At 35.9% G+C, this 23,113-nt stretch overlaps 1 protein-coding gene across 2 annotated transcripts in view; it reads right to left on the bottom strand.

Annotated features, from left to right (window-relative positions):
- The window catches only part of ESRP1 (epithelial splicing regulatory protein 1), a 54,659-nt gene that overhangs the window by 3,224 nt on the left and 28,322 nt on the right, over positions 1-23,113 (bottom strand). Inside the window, exons 13-15 of one of the 2 annotated variants that reach the window (XM_063079686.1) lie at positions 20,227-20,395; positions 6,978-7,128; positions 3,354-3,463 (exon numbers count right to left, since the gene is read on the bottom strand). In XM_063079686.1, coding sequence (XP_062935756.1) covers positions 3,389-3,463; positions 6,978-7,128; positions 20,227-20,395 — 395 coding nt within the window. In that variant the 3' untranslated portion in view covers positions 3,354-3,388. The remainder of the gene's footprint in view (positions 1-3,353; positions 3,464-6,977; positions 7,129-20,226; positions 20,396-23,113) is intronic. The other variant, XM_063079687.1, reaches the window with a different exon arrangement.

The following is a 23,113-nucleotide window of genomic DNA, read 5'->3' as shown; positions in this document are numbered from 1 at the left end:
AAAAAACCATCTGAGGAGGCATTTCTTCCAGAAAGACATCAAGTCTCCTTCCCAGGAGGGCCCTTTGGGCATCTTCCATGGTTTGTGAGGTGTCCTTGGGGTCTTTTGTGACAAAATAGAGACATATCTACAGTGGTTCCTAAGGGTGGTCAACAAGTGTCAGCAGGGTTGACGGGACAAGGCTAAGAGAAAACAGAACAGTATGACTTCTTTACCAGATTTTGTCATGGGCGTCAGCTATCTCTGCCTGATCCTGTAACCAGCAGTGAGATCACTCTTTCAACATTTTTTTTAGAATACTGTATTAGGTTCCTGTGGTTGTTGTAACAAATTACCATAAATTTGGTGGCTTCAAAGAATAGAAATTTATTCTCTTACAATTCTGGAGGCCAGAAGTCAGAAATCAAAGTGTTGGCAGATCTGTGCATCCTCTAGAGGCTCTAGTGAACAATCATTTTCTTGCCTCTTCCAGTTTCTGGTGGCTGATAGCCCTCCTTGTCTGTTCCACATCACTCCATTCTCCCCAGTCACATTGCTACCTCTCTTCTCTATGAGTCTCTGATTCCCCTGGATAACTGTGATTGCATCAAGGGTCCACCATATATACTCTTCCTCTCAAAACCACTCATTTCCAGCTTCTGGCTATGTAAGCTAATGGTCACAGGCTCCACGGATCAGGATGTAGACGTATCTTTAGAGTCACCATTCAGCCATACGAGCACTTACTCTGCCATGTTCTTATCTAGTAAACAGAAAAGAGCCCAGGACAGAAGTCCTGGATCTTTTTGTCAGCTTAGTCATTAGCTGTATAACTTTGTGAAAGTTGCCTAACCTGTCTGGGTTACACTTCCTCATCTGTCATATGGAGCCATGGGTACCTGCCCTGATGCTTCAAATAGCTGTAATGAGACTGTGGATATAAAAGTGCTTATAAGAGCATAAGCCATCCTATCAGTATAAAAGCTGATGCATGAAGGAGAATTCAACATTGATAAAGAGGAGGAAGGGGGGAAAATATATATATATATATATATACACAATAGTAACATTTGACTAAGTTTAAGGGAAAAGAAACAAGGTTCAAAACTGCTCAAGAACATACAAAAAAAGTGAAGGAGATATTTACTGTGGTTATTTCTGGATGGTGGGATTATCAGTGATTTATTTGTACCTGTCTTTACATTCCAAATTCTTTACAAGGAGCACACAATACTTTTATGATCCTTATCTCCCATGGTTGCTGAGATAATTAAATGATAACATAAGTATTTCACACAGTGCTGTGAATTTTGAAAAATTCTCAATACAAAGGCAGATTAATCTAGACATCTAGATTTGAACAAAGCACCTGATTTTTTATTCTATTATGACCCCAAATATATAAACATAGGGTAGAATTAGAGGTGCTGAGTAATGTTTTATAGTCAGTTTAGGACATTTCTAGAATAATATCAAAAGGTCCCATTTTTAGTCATTTCTTATTCAAAATATTCATTTAAAAATATAGATGGTATATTCATCAAATTCATAGACAGCACTAAGGTACTGAATAATAAATACTTGGAAAGACAAAGACAAAGCATGGACCAAAAAGAATGTCAACAAGCTAAAATAATATGCTCTCACCACTGATACCCAGGCTAGAGAACACCCAGTATCCCCACTGCAAAGTATCTGTATATGATGCTCCTTGATAGAACCAAGACACCTTGAAACCTCACTGAATATCTTCACTTCCAACCTAGAACTGGGGTTTCCATACCTCAGTAAAAGGGTCTGAGACACAAATTCTCATTTCTCAAGGATGACAGAATGTTGGCACCTCCACTTCCAACTTAGAATCCATATGGTTAACCCACACGGTCCTCAGTCATGAAAATGTTAACATAATTGGAAAATAACATACCCATAAACTAACTTCAGCAAATCTAACAATCAAAAATGACAAAATAAGCTACACCAATTCCTGAACATGTCCCTATAACTTCATCTTTTGGGGAGGCTCACCCAGAATGCCAGAAGCCTTTATGAAAAGGTTGTAGGTCAATAGGGGGGGAAAAAACCCAAAGAACTATTTTCAAAGAAACTTATCAGGGTTCCTTCCTTTCTAGATTTTAGAAGAGGAAAAAGACATACAATGAAAACCTTGCAATCACTTGGGAATAAAGCACATTTAAAAGTATACTCAGATGAACTTAAAAACAGTATGCTAAGAGAACTAAGACAGTCCCAAAAGAACAAATTACTCCACCTGGAGAACTACCTAGAACAGCCAAATTCATAGAGACAGAAAGTAGAATGGTAGTTGCTAGGGGCTAGAAAGAAGGGGGAAAGGGGAGCTGCTGTTTAATTGTATACAGATTTCTAGTTTGAGAAGATGGAAAAGTTCTGGAGCTACATGGTAGTGACGGTTATACCATAATATGAATGTACACTTAATGCCACTGAACTGTACACTTAAAAAGTTAAGATGGTAAATTTAAAGTTATGTATATTTTATCACAATTTTTTTTAAAAAAGGAAGTGAAAAAGTATAATAATTGTCTTAGGTTGGGTATATGACCCAGTAATTCCACTCCTATTTATATGCCCAAGACAACTGAAAATAGGTACTCAAATAATTGTACGTGAGTGTTCATATCAGCATTATTCACAATAGCCAGAAAGTAGAAACAACCCAAATTTCCATCAATGGATAAATAAAATGTGATATATCCAAACAACAAAATATTATTCAGCCATAAAAAGAAACATAGTACTGATATAAGCTACAATATGGATGGAACCTTAAAAACCTATGAAGTGAAAGATGCCAAACACAAAACACCACATATTGTATGATTACGTTTATAAGAAATATCCAGAATAGACAAATCCATAAAGACAGAAAGTAAATTAGTTGACAGGAGCTGTGGGGAGAGAGAATAGTGATGAAAATGTTTCAGAATTAGATAGAGGTGGTAGTTGCACTGTTGTGAATATACTAAAAACCACCAGGGTGTATGCTTTAAAATAATTAATCTTATGTTATGTGAATTTTAAACTCAATGGTAATAATAAAAAGCATGCCCAACTTATATTCTACAGAAGATATAGTAAATGAATTTCCAAATGGAAAAAATTCCCCTTATCCCAAAATAACATTCAACTTTTCTCCATAAATGTTGCATAGACACTATGAACTAAGATAACAAACTTAATTCCATTCTCCATTTCTTCCAGAATTTCTGATACTCTTACATCACACTAAAGCAAAGAGGGACCCCCTCACCTTACTTTTAACACACCTTCAGATTCTTGACCTCTGTTTGTTTGGCCCTTTATATTTTAACTTGCATGTCATAGAGCCTTACCTTCTTTTCTGAGGATGCTCTAACTGCTGGGGCCCTTAAATACAAACCCATTCTTTGGGTAGAGTCCTTGCCTGGTCATTTGTGTGTACAAGTCCATCCTCGGTTGCATACTAAAATGCAAGTCAAAAGAAAGAGGATCAAATGATAGACAAACTGTCACTAAGGATAGTTAATATTTCAACTAAATAGATCTACCAATAATAGTATAAGATTTTTAGACTTCAGGAAACAAGTAACACTGGTACAAACCATATACGTAAATGCTAACCCCAAAACTTCATTTCTTCCTTAACATGTTTAAATACCATAAAATCCCTTCTAGGAGGGAAGTAAGATTGAACACATGGATTTAAAAAAAATACATCATACCACAATACCTCAGGAGACCAAACACTTCAGATCTTGCTAATAGTTTCCATGATACCACAGGTATGATTAGACATCAAATATCTCAGCATTGTTTATTTGCAAGGCAATAAGCCCAATACCCAGTATCTCCAAACAACACTGTGAATTTTAAACAGTATTAGATGTATTTGTAATATCAATCTAATTCTCTCAGTAGAGCAGCGGGTAAAAATTGTAGTAGTCCAAAGAGACAATAATTAAAGTCAGTACATTGAGGAGACAGAAAACCTAGAATTTATTGAAAATGCAAAGCCACTGACAGTAAAGGGTAATGCAGAGAGCAAATGAAAAAGTTAAAGGAATTATATAAGGATATCTGAGAGTCCATTTCAGAGTAAGAGGCCCATCAACTAAAATATACACACGTTTATTTTACTGACCAGAATGACATCCTCATTATCAACATTTTCACAGTAGTTTGTCTTCATAAATTCGGCTCTCATTCTATTAATCTTCTTTATCAAAATAGAGGGGCTGGCCAGTTAGCTCAGCTGGTTAGAGCATGGTGTTATAACACCAAGGTCAAGAGATCCCCTTACTGACCAGCCACCCAAAACAAAACCAAACAGACCCAGCTCAGGTACCTTAACTTTACATTAATGCAGATCTAACAGCAGAACCTGTGCCCCGTATCCTTTTTTAGTCATCACAATCCCTTTTTCGATTTTTAGTAAATCCTTGCTCATTCTGGCTTTACACCCCCTACCCCAAATGAAGTGTGGAAAAACATGAAGTCAGAGCAGTTTTATGGAAGGAATTTTGCTCAGGGTAGAGGGAAAATACATCCAAAAATTGTATTTAAAGATAACATATTTATAAAATGACATGCCTTTATTATATCAAGATGTATTTCTTTAAAAAAAAGAGAATCAGAGATCATGAAGAAATTTCATTTACTCAACCATTACCTGGATATTTGCTTAATTATATAAATACAATTATTATATAATTATATAAAATTAATTCTAACCAGAAGCAAACCAGCAACAGCAAGAAACACACTGTAGGTAAACACAGATTACAGTTAAGTGAACACAGCTGTTTTTTGTTTTTTAAATCATCCACTGATTTTATCACCTTGTGACAAAGCCAAATCTAAAGAATCTAGAACCCCATAGTAAGTAGCTGTTACCTGAATAGCTGGGAACAGAAAGCAACAAATAAGAAGGTACGGACTCTTAAAGACAGTGGAAAACATGAGCTTTTATGTAAGAATGATGCAGAAGTGAGTTAGGTATAAAGATTTTGAAGGCATGCATTGTACTAGCTTCATAGCTTGAATTACTGAAGGAAGATATCAGAATAATTTGATATACTGAATTGGACAATTTAAGTTCCTATGTAATCCTAATTCATTGATCCAGTTCAGAAATTCCAAGCACCTCAAAACTGAAAGCGAAAAGCCTGGAGATGAAATAACTTTGCACAATCTTTGTCATTCTGATTATATTAGACAACTCTAACCTTGAATGATTCTAGAAGCTACTAAAAACTGCTCAGACTAAAGTTATTTTATTTCAGTTTCGAAGCATGTCAATCTTTTAGTCATAAACCTAGAAAAACTACCTACTATGTGTTTACGGTCAAATAAATACCCACAAATGCCAGCCATGACACTCTTCATTGTAAGAGCAATTCTGCTTAATCTCATTACTAACTTATGTGTAATTCTAATCAGCGTGAATGCAAATTAGTCAAAATAAACCTAAAAAGAAATTTAGCTGACCACTGAAACTTGAAATTTTTCTCAGACTTTCTACCACTTGAAAACAATGGGGAAAACAAAATACAAAAGCCAAAATGTTTTCTTCATGAGATTAAAGCAACCTTTTCAATAAACTTTTAGTAAAATTCTCTATCCCTTTTATCATTTAATAAATCAGAAATGATGTTCGAAAAGTAACATTTTTTACCCTTTTTCAGGTCTTCCAAAGGCAGCATAATTGTTTAGGGAAGAGTAAGGTATCTACTGACCTCTGGGGAAAAAAGTCTTACTTCTGTTAAGAGTGTGCTAAACCAATCAGTACAAAAGATAACTTTTGTATGTAACTTTTCACTATCAGCCATAGATTTTCTTCCTTTGTCAGAAAATATCCTTTGCATGTTAAAAGCCCTTAAGACAATTATGGTAACTTGGTAGGTTTGAGGCACATAACATCACCACTGAGATAATTTTAGCTGAGATCACAATCTCCCATGACTCATGGATACCAAGCTCATAAACCCATTCTAATAGTGAAACAGCCTCTGCAGACACAACCCTTGTAATGCTATACTGCAAACACTCAAGGGCTATTATAGGATTTGACTATTATGTCGATAACAGCTTCTCAACTCTGAAGACTCAAGTAAAGTTCAGCTCCAGGAAGAAAGAGAACAATTATTGCTATTAGCACAATAATAAGACTACAAGTTCCTTATTTTTAGACATTTCAGGAAAAAAGGAATTCAGGCTTTAGGTCATTAATTATGTGACTTGAGGAAGAAAAGGTGTCTGACCAAATGAGATGGCAATGAGATTTTGTCCACTGTTAAAAAGCTCTTGCTAAAAATAATCTCATTCTTTAGCTGAAATCAGAAAAGAGCTGATGGACACAGGGAATGGTAAGAAAAAACTGATTAAGATTAAATGTCAATTTCACTAGAATTAATTTAATAGATCATTTCATGAAAGGCTCATTAAATGCCCTGGAATTCATTCCAATGTGTTATCATCTAAAGACTCATTGAGTCTCCTTTGCACTAGGTAATAGTTTTTTTTGGTTTTTGTTTTCCAGATTAGGCAGAGACTTCTGACCACTTTTTAAATACTACTCAACTTTAAACTCCATGTATAAGTACTTTTTTCTTTTTTCAAGTCAAGGATTTGACATCTTTGAGGAAAACTCCATTTTAACCAATCTCATTCTAGATGAAAACACCCATACTGCTGTGTGCCTAAAGAAATTTCCCAAAGTAGCTTAGTTTTCAAAAAGCACCAACAGAGTAAGTTGAAAGAATTAAGACAGCATGGAAAAGCCCTAATCTTATCAAGGGGATGAGTCTGAAGTTAGACCTCCTGACACTGACTCTGGATCTATTTTCTTCCATAAGCAAATCCATTAGCACATGCACACACACGAGTTTCAGAGAATGTTTCTTTCCTGGCTGCATTCTTTAGGCAAATCAGCTTAAGTGATATGGGCACTGAGGATTTTTCTTCTTCAAGCTACTGACCTGGTAACCTTGGAAGAAGTTAAGAATTTCCTTAACTCCAGTATTGTAGGCCAGGCCCTGCATTCTGACCACCGTGCCAGGCTGTGGAGGGACACCGCTAAGATTAGCAGCTGTAGGGAAGTAGCCAAGACTATTAGGCGAACCTGGGGGGCTAAAGGGAGAGAAAGCATAGTGAACCAATAGGAATAGACAATGTTGAATATTTACTCTAAAAACATCAGTTACTTTAAAGAAACAGACTTTCTCAAGGTGGTCTTTGTTATACTTCTCAGAGCTAACTTTCCTAAGGCAAGCAAAGAACACTGTAACAAAAGCCATTTCTGCAAAAGCCAAAACTTGAAAGGTAGTAAGGTTAATGCAGAGTTTCCCCAAATTTCTCTGAGATTCTTAAAGGGAGAGGAAGGAGAGAATTAAGCCATCACAGTTATTCAACCACAAAGCACCACTTCCAAAGCCCGGCTCACTGATGAACTCGCTGGTTATCAGGAATACTAAGGCATGAACGTGAAGGAGTAATAGGAGCCACATCCATAGAGATCAGAAGTATCCAAAGTGATTGCTCCAAAGAATGGACTGTTCTACCCACGTATACAAGCAAACGTACAGCACAGTATTAATACAGCAAAATACTGTAGCACCATGAGTTACTTTCCCAACGCCATTGAAAATATATGGGGTGGGGGAGGGAGGTTTTGGTAAGGGGCAACAATAACCAACCACAATGTATATCGACAAAATAAAAGTTAAAAAAAGAAAAAAAAAGAAAAAAGAAAATATATGGGGTGGGAAGAGTTGGAGGTATTAAATTAATCACAATTAACATGAAGGGAAGACTGATGAATGGGTCACCCTGATATATCTGCAGCAATTATCTCCAATGATTACAAGCCAAGTAAACCCCTAACTTTATGTAGCAACTCAAGTGATTACCATACTGTGCAATTAGTTTCAGTCTGTCCCTCATCCAATCTCTTTTCTACCATGGATGGTGACCAGATACCCATAAATGAAAATATATATATGAAAATTTTTTCAAAAGTCAATAGCTTAAGGAGCAACATAAACTTAGAACTTTAGATTGTTAACCTTTATTCATCTAAGTAGGTAATTGTCCCATTTCAAAGACAAGTAAATACATAATGGAAGGGACTACAATATTTTGAGATTATCTATCCTACATAATTCTAGCAGATGGATTCATAGGAATGGTACCAGATCTACCTCTAGTCTCAGACTCTTCCTCTTATTAGCACTCTAATCTTGAGCAAGTCACTTAATTTCTCTGAACAAACATCAATTTCTTCATTTGCTAAAAGGGGAAAATTAGAACCCTCCTAGTTTCACAGGATTGTTCTTCAATGAGTAAACATGTCAAATTACTCCATAAGACATAAAATGCTATAACATTATCTCACTTTTTCTATTTCCATAACCATCATTCTATTTTATCATTTTTAAAATAATGAGAGCCTGAAAATATTACTTGACATCAAGCTGCCCTTAAATCTTTTAAGTCTCTAAAGCAATGGTCCTCAACTTTGTCTGCAAATTAGAAATCACTTGGGGAGATTTTTGTAACTCTTTATGATGAGAGCCTACCCCAACAAATTAAAAATCAGAAACTCAGAGCCAATCCAGACATTAGCATATCAATATATTTTAAAGGTCTCCAAGTGAATCCAATGGAAAGATTGAAGACCACTGTTTAGAGACTCCAAGTCAATTTATGTGCAACTGTGAAATTAGAGAGAGGGGGAATGCTGAATTTTTGCCCTAAGTAGGACTTCAGCCATAATTCAGCCACACCTCCTCATTTTTACACAGGTGGAAACAGAAACTAAGATTAAAGAATTTCCCACAGAACCAGGTAGCTCCTGGCCAAACTAGAACAACCACACAGATTTCTCAACTTTTTGTTCAATGCTTTCCCCCTATACAACCACAGTACATTCCAAGACTGTATTTACTCATCAAATATCTGATTGATACTAATACTCAAAGACTGTCAAGACCTCTCCACGTATTCCATGCTAGTTACTCATACTAGACATGAAAGTCAGTTCATTTCCACAGTATACAACTTACTTTCACAGCTCTGTCCTGGCATATTCCATTCCCTTTGCGTAAAGATTTTCTATAAATTAAGTATGGGGTCTCTTGGGCCTTCAAAATGTAACCGAGATAAAAATAATAGACAAGATAAAAGTTACCCAACTAGAAATTTAAAGTTATAAACGACAATTATATTCCACATCTAAGGTTGCACCTATTCTGATGAAGCTTCAACAACACAACCTGAATTTCTACCCTTATGTTTCACTACTATGATTACCTGCTGTGTACAAAGAAACTCTATGGAAAATTAAATAGGTTGTATATCTACCTGACAGGGCATGAGAATAAGTATTTTCCATCAATCTAATCTAAATTCCAAGGTCTTTCATGGATTATTAGGAGTCAGCAAAAATAATTTACAGAATAAAAATGACAGGCTAGTGACTAACATGAATTTGCATGTAGAAAATCAAGGGCTGGATGGTTAACTCAGTTGGTTAGCGTGCCACCTTATAACACCAAGTTCAAAGGTTTGGATCCCTACACTGGCTAGCCACCAAAAGAAGAAAAAAATCAAAAAGAAACTACTAGAACTAATAAACCAGTTCAGCAAGGTTATAAGATATAGGAACAATACACAAAATCAATCTGTTGCATTTCTACACAGTATGATGTGTAACTAAAAATAAAATTTAAAAGTGCAAGTCCTGTACACTAAAAACCAAAACACTGTTTAAACAAAGATCTAAATAAAAAAGATCTAAATAAATAGAAAGACAGCCCATGTTCATGAATAGACTTAATATTGTTAAAAAGGCCATATTTCCCAAATTGATTTACAGTCAATGAAACAGCTATCAAAATTCCAACTTTTTTTTTAAACAGAAATTGATAAAGCTGAACCTAAAATAGAAATGGAAATGCAAAAGACACAGAATTGCCAAAACTCTCTTGAAAAAGAACAAAGTAGTAAGACTTACATTTCCCAAAAGTTATAATAATAAAGATCGTGTGGTACTAGCATAAGGAGAGGCATAGAGATCAGTGGAATAAATGAGCCCTTACAATTATGGTCAAATGATTTTGATGAGGGTTCCAACACGATTTGATGAGGAAAGAACAGTCTTTTCAATAAATGGTGCTGAAACAAATGCAAAAGCATGAACACACAACTCTACCTGACACCATACAAAAAATTAACTCAAATTGAAATCATATACCTAAACGTAACAACTAAAACTACAAAATACTTTGGAGAAAATATAGCAGTAAATCTTTGTGACCTTGGGTTAGATATGACACCAAAATATAAGAAGAAATAGATAAATTAACTTTTTCAAAAACTTTTGTGCTTTAAATGACAACCTACAGACTGGGAGAAAATATTTGTAAATCTTATAAGATCTCATATTTAGACTATATGAAGAAATTTTTCAACTGAAAACAATAACCCAATTTTAGAATGTGCAAAGAATTTGAATAGATATTTCTCCAAAGATATACAAATATAAACACATAAAAAGATACTCAAAATCAATAGTCACTAAAGAAATGCAAATCAAAGCCATAATGAGATGGCAATTCCACACCAATGAAAATGGCTACAATAAAAGACAATAAGAACTGGAAAGGATGTACAGAAATCTGAACTCTCTTACGTTGTTGGTGGGAATATAAAATGGTGAAGCCACTTTGGAAAACAGTTTGGCAGTTTCTCAAAAGATAAACACAGAGGTAACATGAGAACAACTCCACTCTTAGGTATACACCCAAGAAAACTGAAACCTATGTCCATCCAAAAATCTTAAATGCAAATATTCACAGTAGAATTAGTCTTTGTTTTTGTTTGTTTTGACAACTGTCTGGTATAAGGATTTTAAACCCTTGACCCTGGTATTATAACCAACACTCTAACCAACTGAGCTAACTGGCCAGATCCAGCATTACTCTTAATAGTCAAAAAGTATAAACAATTCCAAATGGCCACCAGTTGACAAATGGATTAACAAAATGTGGTATATCCTACAATGGAATATTATTTAGCCATAAAAAGGAACGAAGTACTTATACATGCTACAACATTAATGAACTTCATAAACATGCTAAATGAAAAGTCAGCCACAAAAGATCACATATGGCATGATTCTATTTATATGAAATATGCAGAAAAGGCAAATCTATAGAAACAGAAAATAGATTGGTAGTTGTAGTGGATTGAATTATGTCCCCCAAAACTCACTGAAGCTTGAATTGTGTCCCCAAGTTTCATATATTAGAAGCTCAATCCCCACTGTAACTGTGAGGGAAATCCTATTATGGTAATTGAGAGGTGGTGCCCTGAAGAAGTGATTGGATTGTAGGACCACGCTATAGTGAATGGATTAAAAATGGTGGTCATGGGCATGGTTTGGAGGCCTTTAAAAGGAGAGTGAATGAGGAAGATGTCCTCTTGCTCACTCTCTACTCTCTCTGCTTCCACCATCTTTCAATGTGAGATGACCCAGGGGTCACTGTCGCCACCACCAGACAGACTTTGGACTTTCCAGCCTCAGAAACTGTAAGCAATAAATTTCATTCTCTTTATAAATCACCCAGTTTCAGGTATTTTGTTATAAGCAAAAGAAATGGACTAATACAGAAAACTGGTACCAGAGAAGTGGGATGTGCTTATGACAAATACTTGAAAATGTAGAAACAGCTTCGGAACTGGGTGTGGAGGAGAGGCTGGAGGAATTTGGAGGAAGAGGCTAGAAAAAGCCTAGATGCTGGTGAAAGTTTAGAAGACAAAAAGACAAGGGAAAATTTGGAACTTTTGAGAGACTGGTTAAATAGTGGTGAACAGGATGCTGATAGAAATATGGACATTAAAGGCCATTCTGAGAAGATCTCAGATGTAATTGAGAAGGAGCTTATTAGAAACTGGGGCAAAGATCACCTTTGCTATGAACTGGCAAGGAACTTGGCTGCACTGTGTTCATGCCCTACAACTCTGTGGAGGTTGGAACTTAAGAGTTGTGAACCAGAGTATTTGGTGGAGGAAATTTCTAAGCAGCAAAGCATTAAGGAAGCTGCATGGCTACTTGTAACGGCCTGTGCTGAGTTATGGCAGCAAAGGCATGACATAAAGCCAGAATTTAAAAAGGAAGCAGAGCACAAAGATTTGTAAGCATTGCAGAAGTCTCTGGAGCCAACGCTTCCATTTCAGGCCCAAAGGCCTAGGGAGACGGAATGGTCTTGGAGAACAGGCCTGAGGTGCCCTCTGTGGGCTCACTGCCCAGGGTCACCTCAGGATGCTGGTTCCAGCACCTGCACCCCAGCTATTTTGGCTGCTCCAGCTGTGGCTAAATTGACCCCAGGTGTAGCTGGACCCGCAGCTTTGGAAAATACAAGCCTGAAGACTTGGCAGCAACCACAGAGTTAGGTCTGCAGGCTCACAGAATGCCAGAGCTATGAAATCTTGGGAGCCTCCAATTTCAAAGGATGTATGGAAAAGCCTGGGAACCTAAGAAGAGCTCTGTCTCAAGGGCGGATTCACCACATAGAGTCTTCACAGAGCAATGCCAGACAGAAATGTGGGGTCAGAGTTGCAGCAGAGAAACCACAAAAATGCCATGCATAGTGGAGCCATGAGAGTGGGACCACTATGGAGACCTCAGACCTGTGGAGCTACCAGAGTGGAACACCAGCCTGGGAGAGCTGAAGTATAGCCTGAGATGAAGCAAGCCGCAGAAGCAGAGCTGCCCGAGGACTTGGGGACCCAATTCCTACACATGCAGAGGGGGTGGAACACAGAGTCAAGGTACCTGTTTTGGTTGACCTTAAAGAACTGAAGGGATGTGAGGGAAAAAAATGAAGGAAAAAACATCTATAAAGACATTAATCACTTAGAACCACTGCCAAGTGTCCTTCAGAAAATTGCACTGAGATCCATATTTAAAAATTGCTGAATGAAACAGCTATATTATAAAGTTGTTTAAGAATTCCTCTACTGCAATACTTAATGTCTTCTCTACATATATAGGTAAAAACTTAAAAACACAACATAGAGAAAAATTCTATTTCTCTGAGAAGTTATGACTTACTTTGAAATTATGAGTTTTGCGGTTCAAACTTCCTTGTTTGACTACCTGCACACAGACTACCCTCAATTGTTATACCAATATTAATTTACTTGTTCAAGATTCTTTGCAGAACAAGGAAAAATATATGAATGTACTGGGGGCTAGGATGTTTATCACTTCACCACACTCATAATACATATAAGCTTATATCAAAAATAAGCCTCATAATATCCTTCTTTCATTTATTGAAGAATTACAAATTACAAAACACCGGCAACATTAATTAATGTTATCAGGTGACTTTTCACTCTACTCTCCTCTCTGGATGAATCACAATGTATTACCATATGAAACACTCTGAAGTCCTGTAGGAAGAAATCTGGTTTCCACTGCTTTGCAAAATGACTGCACAGGAACTTTTCATCAATATCCATTAACACATCTAGTGTTAGAAAGACCACACATTTGGAAAGTGACTGGAGAAATACTGCTTCAATCCTTGCCAGAGTAAATAAAACCGAGAGTCAATTTTCATATAGGGAATGTTTAACTTTAAATTTCCATCTGAAATCAACAATCTCAAGAAGGTTAATTTTTCAGCATTCTTTGTGAATTTAATACTGCAGCTGCCTAGGAACTGACTGCTATATCTGGATCTTAGATTTCTGTCACCTCTCCTTAAAGGCCATACTTGCTTCTCCAGGCACATGCTTCTATCACTTGGAGAAAGTTTAAGTAACCAGCAAGTATAAAAACACTTTGGAACAAATAAATCTTCCAAGAATCTATTTCACCTAGTCACCAAATTGATGTACTGTCGAAAAAGTTTGGTAACTAAACTTAAATGGTACTCGGTTTATGTCAAAGATTACAAAACAAGATCCATACTACAGTTATTATAGGGCAGTGTTCCAAATACACAGCAAGTGAGACACTGCTTACTCAAAACAAGAATTGCCCCACAAGGCCCCACTTTTTATTTGAAAACTGAATTCTATACAAGGAATTTTAAAAGTAGCTTAATGATCAGTTGAAAGCACAAAATGTCAACACAACTGATCCTCTTACAGTTTAAGAAAAAACATGACAGTTTTAAAAGTAATATTTGATTTAAAAAAACCTAGGTTATGAGGCAAGCAAAACTCACTGTGATCCATGGACATTTATGATCCTTGGCAAAGTAACAGAAAATGACAATTTCCAGAGGAACATTCACAAGTTAATTATTTTTGAAGACTTTTGGGTCACCATTTTTTAAATGCTATTTTGTCCCTTTTTTAAAAAAAATAGGAATGATACAACTTTGGAAGGTACAAATATAGAACAGATAGTAAGACTCTCATACCATTTCCTCCCAACAAATCAGAACCTCTCTCTAGAAGCAACCCTGTTCCAGCTTCTTAGTTATCACTGTTTATCTTTCCAGAGACACATTACTGATTATTTTGAACTTAAATGGAAAACATTTGCTAATAAAGTCATTCTGATTTTGGTGAAATTAGAAAAAAAAAAAGGTAGTTTAAAAGACCATGTAGCATATAATAAAGAACATTAAAAATCATTAATCTGTGTTGTTAAATAAATTTCACAGACAAATGTCAATACTTCCTTTGGGCCTACTTCAGTATAATCTCTTAAAGATATACTAAGGAAATGTTTATATAGAGCAATATAGGTGAAACTGTTATCACATTTATCGAGATTGTCACACATGCTTTAGTTCCATTCTGCTTTAACTAAAGCTATTTATGCTTTAAGAATAGTGTGTGTAATTAAACATATGTTTGACACAGAAATAGTTGAAATACTTAACGGGTAATAATCTCTAGGGTCCGTGCTTTAAAAATTTCTGGGGGGAGGGGTAGTAGCAGGAAAAACAGTGGAAGCAGATGAAACAAAATTGGCAAAATATTGATATTGTTGAAACTGGGAAATAGATACACATTCTCTCAACTTCTGTTTATTTGCAAATGTCTATGATACAAACTTTTTTTTAAGTTACACTTCAAAATAACATGTATGATTCCAATTTTGTAAGAAAAAAATCCTTAGAAAAACAAATTTATAAATTAAAGCCAAATCTTAGGTGTTTTGAATGATTCTATTATTTTTCCTTGAGCTCCACTGCACTTGCTAATTTCCTGCAATGCTAAAAAGAATTATAAGCACATCTGCACTTTATTCCCAGAACAGCACATTACATGAACAGGTTTTTAGACTAACAAATAACTATTTCCTCCATGAAAGCTGAATGAATTCTCACTGACTGGTAGTAGAGTGAACTACACCCACAGCAGTTCATCTTGCTTACATCACTTAAAAGTATCACCCAGACCGAAAACCCTGAGAATCATAATCATGCCCCCCCACAAAAAATTATCTGGTCTTTCTCCAATATTACAATATTGCTTCATATTGTATTATTACAATATCCTACTGTCATTTCAATGTATGATGGATTCCAGTCTGCATTCCTGACAATTTTTTAAAAGTCAACAGTTACCTTTTCTCTTGGTCTTATCAGAAAACTTTTAACAACGAAATTAGGAAGTAAACTGGTTTTCCAAATACTACCATTGGCATGAACTAGGCAAAGTATACAAGAGTACTTTAAAGGTTCACGGAAAGATTCGTATTACCTGAAGTACCCTTGTACATGGGATCGCTCTGTACTGTTTGTTACAACCGCGTGCGAACCTACACTTATCTTAATAAAAATTTCAAATAAAAAAAGTAAACTAGAACAAGAAGAGTAAGTGTTAAAAATAGAAAATTCAGGCCTCTCTCAGAGGCTTGATATTCTTGTGGCTCAATTGCAAAGAATTCCAGAACAGAACAAAATAATACTATACAACAAACCAAAGCTTGCAAAGTGTATCAATATTACTAAATATATTGGGCCGAGCCCGTGGCGCACTTGGTAGAGTGCTGCGCTGGGAGCGCGGCGACTCTCCCGCCGCGGGTTCGGATCCCATATAGGAATGACCAGTGCGCTCACTGGCTGAGTGCTGGTCACGAAAAAGACAAAAAAAAAAAAAAAAAAAAAAAATATTACTAAATATACATATTCATTGCTTGGGTAAAAAATAGCTAATTTTATAAGAAATGGTTATCCCAAGAAAGAAAACCTTTCCCCCACACCATAAACCTTCATATGAGCATGCAAATAAAGGATCACTCATGAAAAACAGTCAAACTTCTCTTGCTCCCTTTATTGGTTCAAGATGATGTTACTTGTTAATATGTATAGTATTCTACAAAAGGCAAGGCAATGCACACAAGACATTGATGTTAATCCCTCTTTTAAGGGACTTGAAGTTAGCACCTTTCTCACCTGTGTGACAGCTTTGATGCAAATGAAAATACAGTATTCTTTTCTAAGAAAAATGAAAGGTCAGAATAAAAGGTAGAACTTGATGTAATGGGAGAGAAAAGGTGTGATATTTGGAGTTCAGAGTGATAATCAGGGTGGCCTTGAATGAACAGCCCCTTCTAATTCTTTTGTATCCCAGGCTAAGCTATACGTTACCGGGTAGCTGAAACCCTCTTCCCAGTGGGGAAGGTGAGGGAGGGGGAAAAGTACACAAAGCCACTTGAGGCACAAACACTTTCATATCACTTGCTCTTCAAGATGCTGCGGTGACAGCCGCACATTTAGAACTGATTAGGGCCAACCCCCGTAGCGCACTCAGGAGAGTGCGGCGCTGGGAGCACAGCGACGCTCCCGTTGCGGGTTCGGATCCTATATAGGAATGGCCGGTGCACTCACTGGCTGAGGGCTGGTCACGAAAAAGGCAAAAAAAAAAAAAAAAAAAAAAAAAAAAGAAGTGATTAAAAACGTATATAAGATTAGGAGAAGAAATTCCTTGACTCATGTTTTCTTCTTGAAAGTTCTTCAAGTAACCCAGATCCTTATGATGAAAGACACCATATTCTCAAAGCAACTCCACTATAGAGTTTATCTCCAAACTTTTAAACATATCAAGTTAGAGGAGATAAAATAGAGGCAAAGGTCTTCTAGCCAAAGGAAACCTTAAAATAAACCAGTGACATTGCAGAGGCACGAAGTCTGACAGCTACCCTACCAGAGAGAGTACATGTTTTATTAATTACAACATTCCCGGTATGTCACACAAAAAAGGTGTTCAATCATAGTTTGCTCAGTTAAACAGCAAGTTTCAAGAAGTTAAAATAATTTTTTAAAGTTTAAAAAACTACTTTTTAGGGGCATGCTTTTAGGAACATGTAAAATGCATCAGCATCTTAATGTTTTTAAAAGTAATAAACACACTGAATTAATCTGAAGTCAAACAGACATATTTTTGTGAAAAATGAAGGGAATTAAATTTTTTAGTTGAAAAAGAGAGACAAACTTTAGCGCATCTGATTTAATATCTGTTTTTAGCCGAAGTATGATGTCTCACACTTTCCTACATAGAGAATGCGTGAAAATATTCTTGAACATTTAAATAAGAAAGTTTTTCTTCAGGTTTTGTGTTTTTGTTTTTACTTTTTTTGCTTTTTGGTAGCTGGCCTGTATGGGGAACTAAACTTTGACCTCGGTGCTACAAGGCTCTAACCAATTGAGCTAACTGGCCAGCCCAAAGTTTTTCAACAGTCTCACTTGCCCTATATTCATGTCAGGTTAGAAATTTATGTGGTTCTACCAAAATTGTAAAATATTTTGTTTTTGAAATTTACTTTTAAAATTATTCCAGATTTTATGGTATAAATAGAGCATATAATCCCCATGTTTTAATACTTTCATGTGTTTATGTGGGTAATTTTACTAGAATTGGAAAAATATGAGTTAAAATAATAAAACATTAGGAGGTGATTTGGAAGTCTTAGCTTAAATGTAATGCACATGACCTTAAATTCAAAAATTTCATTTCTGTGAATTCTGTCCTACAGAAACACTTGTCCTACGAAAATATCCAAGTATTTAAAGATCAATATAAGCTTTGTTTAATAGGAAAAAAATTAAAAATTTAGATGTCTAAGAATAAAGGAACTGTTAAATTATATTTTTACTCTTGAGACACTATGAGGCAGTTACAAGAAATAGCTAAATATATAAATATACCCTAGGAAAGAAGTTAATGACATACTGGCAAGTTTAAAAAAAAAAAGTACTGTCCTCTTGTTTTAAGTATGCCACAATATTTAGAAGCATGCACACATGTGTATATTATCAAACTGATAATAATGGTTACTTCTGGACTTAGAGGTGTATAAAAAAGGAGTCCTTATTTTTACTCACTATACTTCAATACTCTTAACTTAATAGTGAGCACATTATAAACTTTAAAACTACTAGTAAAAAAAAAAAACAACCTACAGGCAGGGATCCAAAATTACAGGAGCTATTCAGCCAAAAGTGTCAGTTCCTCCTGCCTTTGGGGCTTCAATTCAAGACTCATGGTTTCATTTCTAAGAGATTCCTTCTTGTAACAGCGCCCAGCTAGCAAATCAGTGATGGAACTGGACACTCTGCGAGTGTGTTGTAGGCACAAAAACTGCACCAGGCATTCAGAAGCACAATGCATTCCACTCCTGACACTGATGATGTAAGAAAGGTAGACAAAGACCTTCCTTATAACCAGAGCCCACCAGTAGCAAGAGATTGTCACCGGGTCCAGAGAAGGTGACAGACTGGGATTGGGCTAGGTGCCTGGCATAGTACTCAACCACAAAGTTACTCATGCTTCTGAGCCTTTTCAAGCCTTCAGAAGATGACTAGCTGACAATTATCATGGCTTTCTCCCTATTCTTTTTCTTCAGTGGGATAAACAATATTTTCAATAGCATTAATGGTTTAAAAACTCATAATAAAATGAGCAAATGTAATTAAAAGAAGCTACAAACTTCATTGCTATTATGGGACCCCAAAGTTCTTGCTACATTGGAAAAGGAAGAAAAATACAATACAATATAGCAACTGCAGGGATCAGATAAGTTAGTTCCAGGCCCGTTTTCAAAAGCCTCAGTTACATATTCATGGATGTACTCAAAACGTTTAGTCTAAACAGTTGGGAAGGAAAAACAAAGCCTGGTGTTTTGTTTTTAAAGTTGAGCAATATTGCTAATGCCAAAGTAAAATTTTATTTTAATAAAGTGACTGCTTACTGGCTAAACAAAGATTCTTTAAAATTTTTTTGAAAATAAATTGAGAGAACGGGAGGTAACTTTTTATACAGTAATGTGCCGCATAACAAAGTCTCAATGACAGACTGCACATACAACAGTGATCCCGTAAAATTGTAATGGCTATGCCATATAGCCCAGGTGTGTAAAAGGCTATAACACCTAGGTTTGTGAAAGTACGCTCTAAGATGTTTGCACAACTACAAAATTGTCTAACGACGCATTTCTCACAACATATCCCCATCGTTAAGTACCACATAACTGTATACATAAGTTAGAATCACAGGCAATCAGGCCTGGAAGGGACTCGAAAAACACGGCCAATACCATCATTGTATAAGATCCAGAAATGTTAAGTGACTTGTCCCACTTAGAAGAAAAGATGAGAATAAAACTCAGGTCTCCCAACACCCAGACTAACAACATTCTCTCCATCATACCTTGCTACCTCCCAGAAATTGAACATAACTATAAAGAATCAAAGTCTTAAAATATATTGGCTCTAAGAAAATAATGAAGAGTCTAATTCTAGATTTGCTTATAGTAAAGATTTAGGGGGAAAAGTATACAAACCCTACAAAATTTAAAGCAGTTTTCATTTATTGTGGGTTGACATATGAATTCATGGTACTTAAAAATGCAATTGTTCCAATTATGGATTTTCCTGTTTGTGATTTATTTGCAAGATATTGCCACTATATTGCAATGACTACGGTGCTACTCACTTATGGCCCTTAAAGGAGAAATAAAAAAGGAAGATTGTATACACAGGTAATCTAAAAGGCCATGCTGTCAAAATATGGTTAAAAAATAAGATTCTTTCAGTTTGTCTTGAAACAATCTTCTTGGTCAGATATGACCAGAAGCTGTTGCCTGCCATGGTAACCTTCAGTGTGGCAGACAATATTCTTTTGTGAACTCAGGCACTGGCTATCAAAGGGGTCCTTTGTTTCAGTCCCTCATTTCCACTTCCCTGAGAGCCTTACCTGGGATAGTATGCTGTGTAGTTCATGAAGAGCTGAGTGCCCGCTGGGTAGTATGCTGTGGAGGGCTGCAGTGCTCGTGGGTTCAAAAGCACAGAGGGCTGATAAATGGCAGCTTCGGTAGGAATAACTGCCGCAGGAGCTGGAAATGTGTAGGAGGGAGGAGACAGGCCTAAATAAGCAAAGAGAGAGTCTTTGAGATATGTTTGTAACAGCTGACACATGTGTGCTACCACTAAAGCCATAAAGTCACTGGGCCATCTACACATTTTAAAGAGAAACCATCACAATTCTTTATACAATCCCAAGCAACTTCCTTTTGATTATATAGGTAACATGGAGAAGTAATCCTGAATGTCACACTCTGTTAACCTAAAGAACTCTTCTTAGTCTGAAATTTGGGAAACCAACATCAAATGGATTTTCAAGTTTTCTCAACCATTTCACAACATGAGTTTTTTTGTCTTCTTTTGTTTTCACACTCCCAAGTTTCAGTTACCACACACCAACACTTAGAGGAAAGAAACATGGGAGTGATATTTAGTATAACTTCAAACTAAACACTGGATTTTTTTGGAGAGTTATGCTGCTAGACCATTTTGTTACCTACCCTTCCGCATACAGCATGAAACAGAAGAGGTTATGAAAGAACTCTTTCACCAGTACCATATTATGCCGAACACAGACTGTGCCAGAATGAACTAACCTAGAAGTAGTAGATCAACTCTGCATTATTTCCACCTAAAGGCAATCCAGAAGATGGGCTCTGAAGCTAATCTACATCTTCAGACCTGTAATGTACAATCTAACCTGGGAAATGGCCCTGAAGAAACAGATGTGCAAGTCTTCCTAGGAGTCAGCTGATAAAAAGCTGGCTCAGATTAAGTAGAAAATGGGCCCAAATTCCTTTGTCTTCTGATTATCCAATGTCTTCCAGGCTCAGAAACTCCCTTAAGTGAGACCAGTTGCTGGTCACAAGCGCTCACATGTGGATGAACACAACTATACAGATCATTTGGACCCAACAGAAGAGATAACTAAGAAGTTAGACTGAATTTGTGGTCCCTGACTTTAAGCTTCATACCTAGAACCACCACACTCTGCAAATAGCACAGGCCCAAGGGATAATTTTTCACATGAAAATCTCTAAGATGACTTCAAATTCTTTTGTTCTTATGGGTGTCTACATTTCCATGGAGATAAGACAGCCAGCTGAATATGGGTACATAGATCAAAGACCAACATATTGATTTCACATTTAACTTTTGGGTGCCTCTCTCATATTCACCAAAAACCGTGCTAGACATTAGATACCTATCAACGATTAAATTATGATCCCTGGTATTAAGGAGCCCACAGAAAGGCCAACAGCACAAATTGAGGCAACTAAGTTTTATAATAAATTATACAGCCTGTGCTCATATTCTGCTTTCGGAACTATCAAGTGCCTCACATCAGTAAAACAAACATTCAAAGTTACCTCAAAAAATTCATGGAAAGATTATTTTTTCATTCTATTTTTCCATAAACTTTTTGAAATTCCCTCACATGTAGTAGGTATAAGTCTGTTTTACTCCAAAACAAAAAAAGGTAGAAATTTTGATAACCAAACACATTAGGCTAAGGTTTGGGTATTCCTAAAATGAAATAGTTATTCATATATTCCTAAAAGAGAATCAGGTGTGTATACACACATGCTGCAAAAATGAAGTTGACCATGAAATGTTCCTTCTTAATGGATTAAGCTGACAAACTTCAAAACATCAATGAGATTTTAGCAGCCTTTCTTTGTCAAATTCAACAAGAAATTCTTCAGTGGGGAATGATAAACAATCACTATTTTAACTGCTTTAGTCCTTGAGATAAGATTTTTTTAAAAAATCCAATTTCAAAAAAAAAAAAAAATCCAATTTCTATAAGTTTTGTGGTTGCTATATAATTAGGCAATCCCCTAAAGTGTGTTAGCAGGGAAAAAAAAGTCTAGTACAACGGTCTTGATATTAACATATATAAACTGGAATTCTGATTTTTAAAATAGTAAACTCTTCGGCTAAAAAGATAAATAGCCAAATTTTGGTTAAAATTTTTGTCCCTATTTTTGGAAAGTATTAAAGGTAACCAAATATATGGAAATATACTCTTATATGAAACAAAGCCTTTAAGTTTTTTTTTTTATTATTATTTTAGGGCTTGTGTGGGGAAAAGGGAAGAAATCAAAGTCTTATGAAGAAAAAAGTCTGCAATGACCAGTTTTCCACCAGAAAGAGAAAGAAGTAAAAGGATATCACAGCAGAAGTATTTGTGTCACACATGATGGAGAAATTCCTTTATCTCACAATGTTTGATAAGATTATCACTAAAGGATATCGTAAACGTTACTGACATTATCAGTGGTTTATAGACAGAAGACATACAACTAGGATTAGGGTACCTTCTTAAACCCAATCAAAAATTTCAGAACTTGATATTTATTAATGATCAACTCTTATTCACCAACAGCAAGCAGCAGGTAAATAGAATATTAGCATTTAGAAATTCCAAGGGGGAAAAAGGATTAAGCCCCACTGAATGTTCTACAAATAATGTTTTATCAAACAGGTTTATTGCTATAGGTCCCCTCTTTATTAGAAACTGATGCCCTAAAACTCCCCACTTTATTAAAATCAAGCATATAAATTCAGTTTACCTTCTCGGTTATCTTTGAACTATATTTCAAGTACTACATTCTTTAAACATACCCAACATGCCTAACAAGGTATGTCTTACTTAAATGGAAAAACAACATAAAAAAGATTCAAGTTTTAACATCAGCTCCTCAAATATTCCTTAGTCACTAACTAGAAATTGGTCTCTAGACTACAGGGCTTATTCCTCCCAAACAGGATTCCAG

This window comes from Cynocephalus volans, chromosome 15, assembly GCF_027409185.1.
Source record: "Cynocephalus volans isolate mCynVol1 chromosome 15, mCynVol1.pri, whole genome shotgun sequence".
Lineage (NCBI taxonomy): Eukaryota > Metazoa > Chordata > Mammalia > Dermoptera > Cynocephalidae > Cynocephalus > Cynocephalus volans.
Note: the sequence above shows the minus strand (reverse complement) of the source record. Positions and strands in the feature narration are given on the sequence as shown.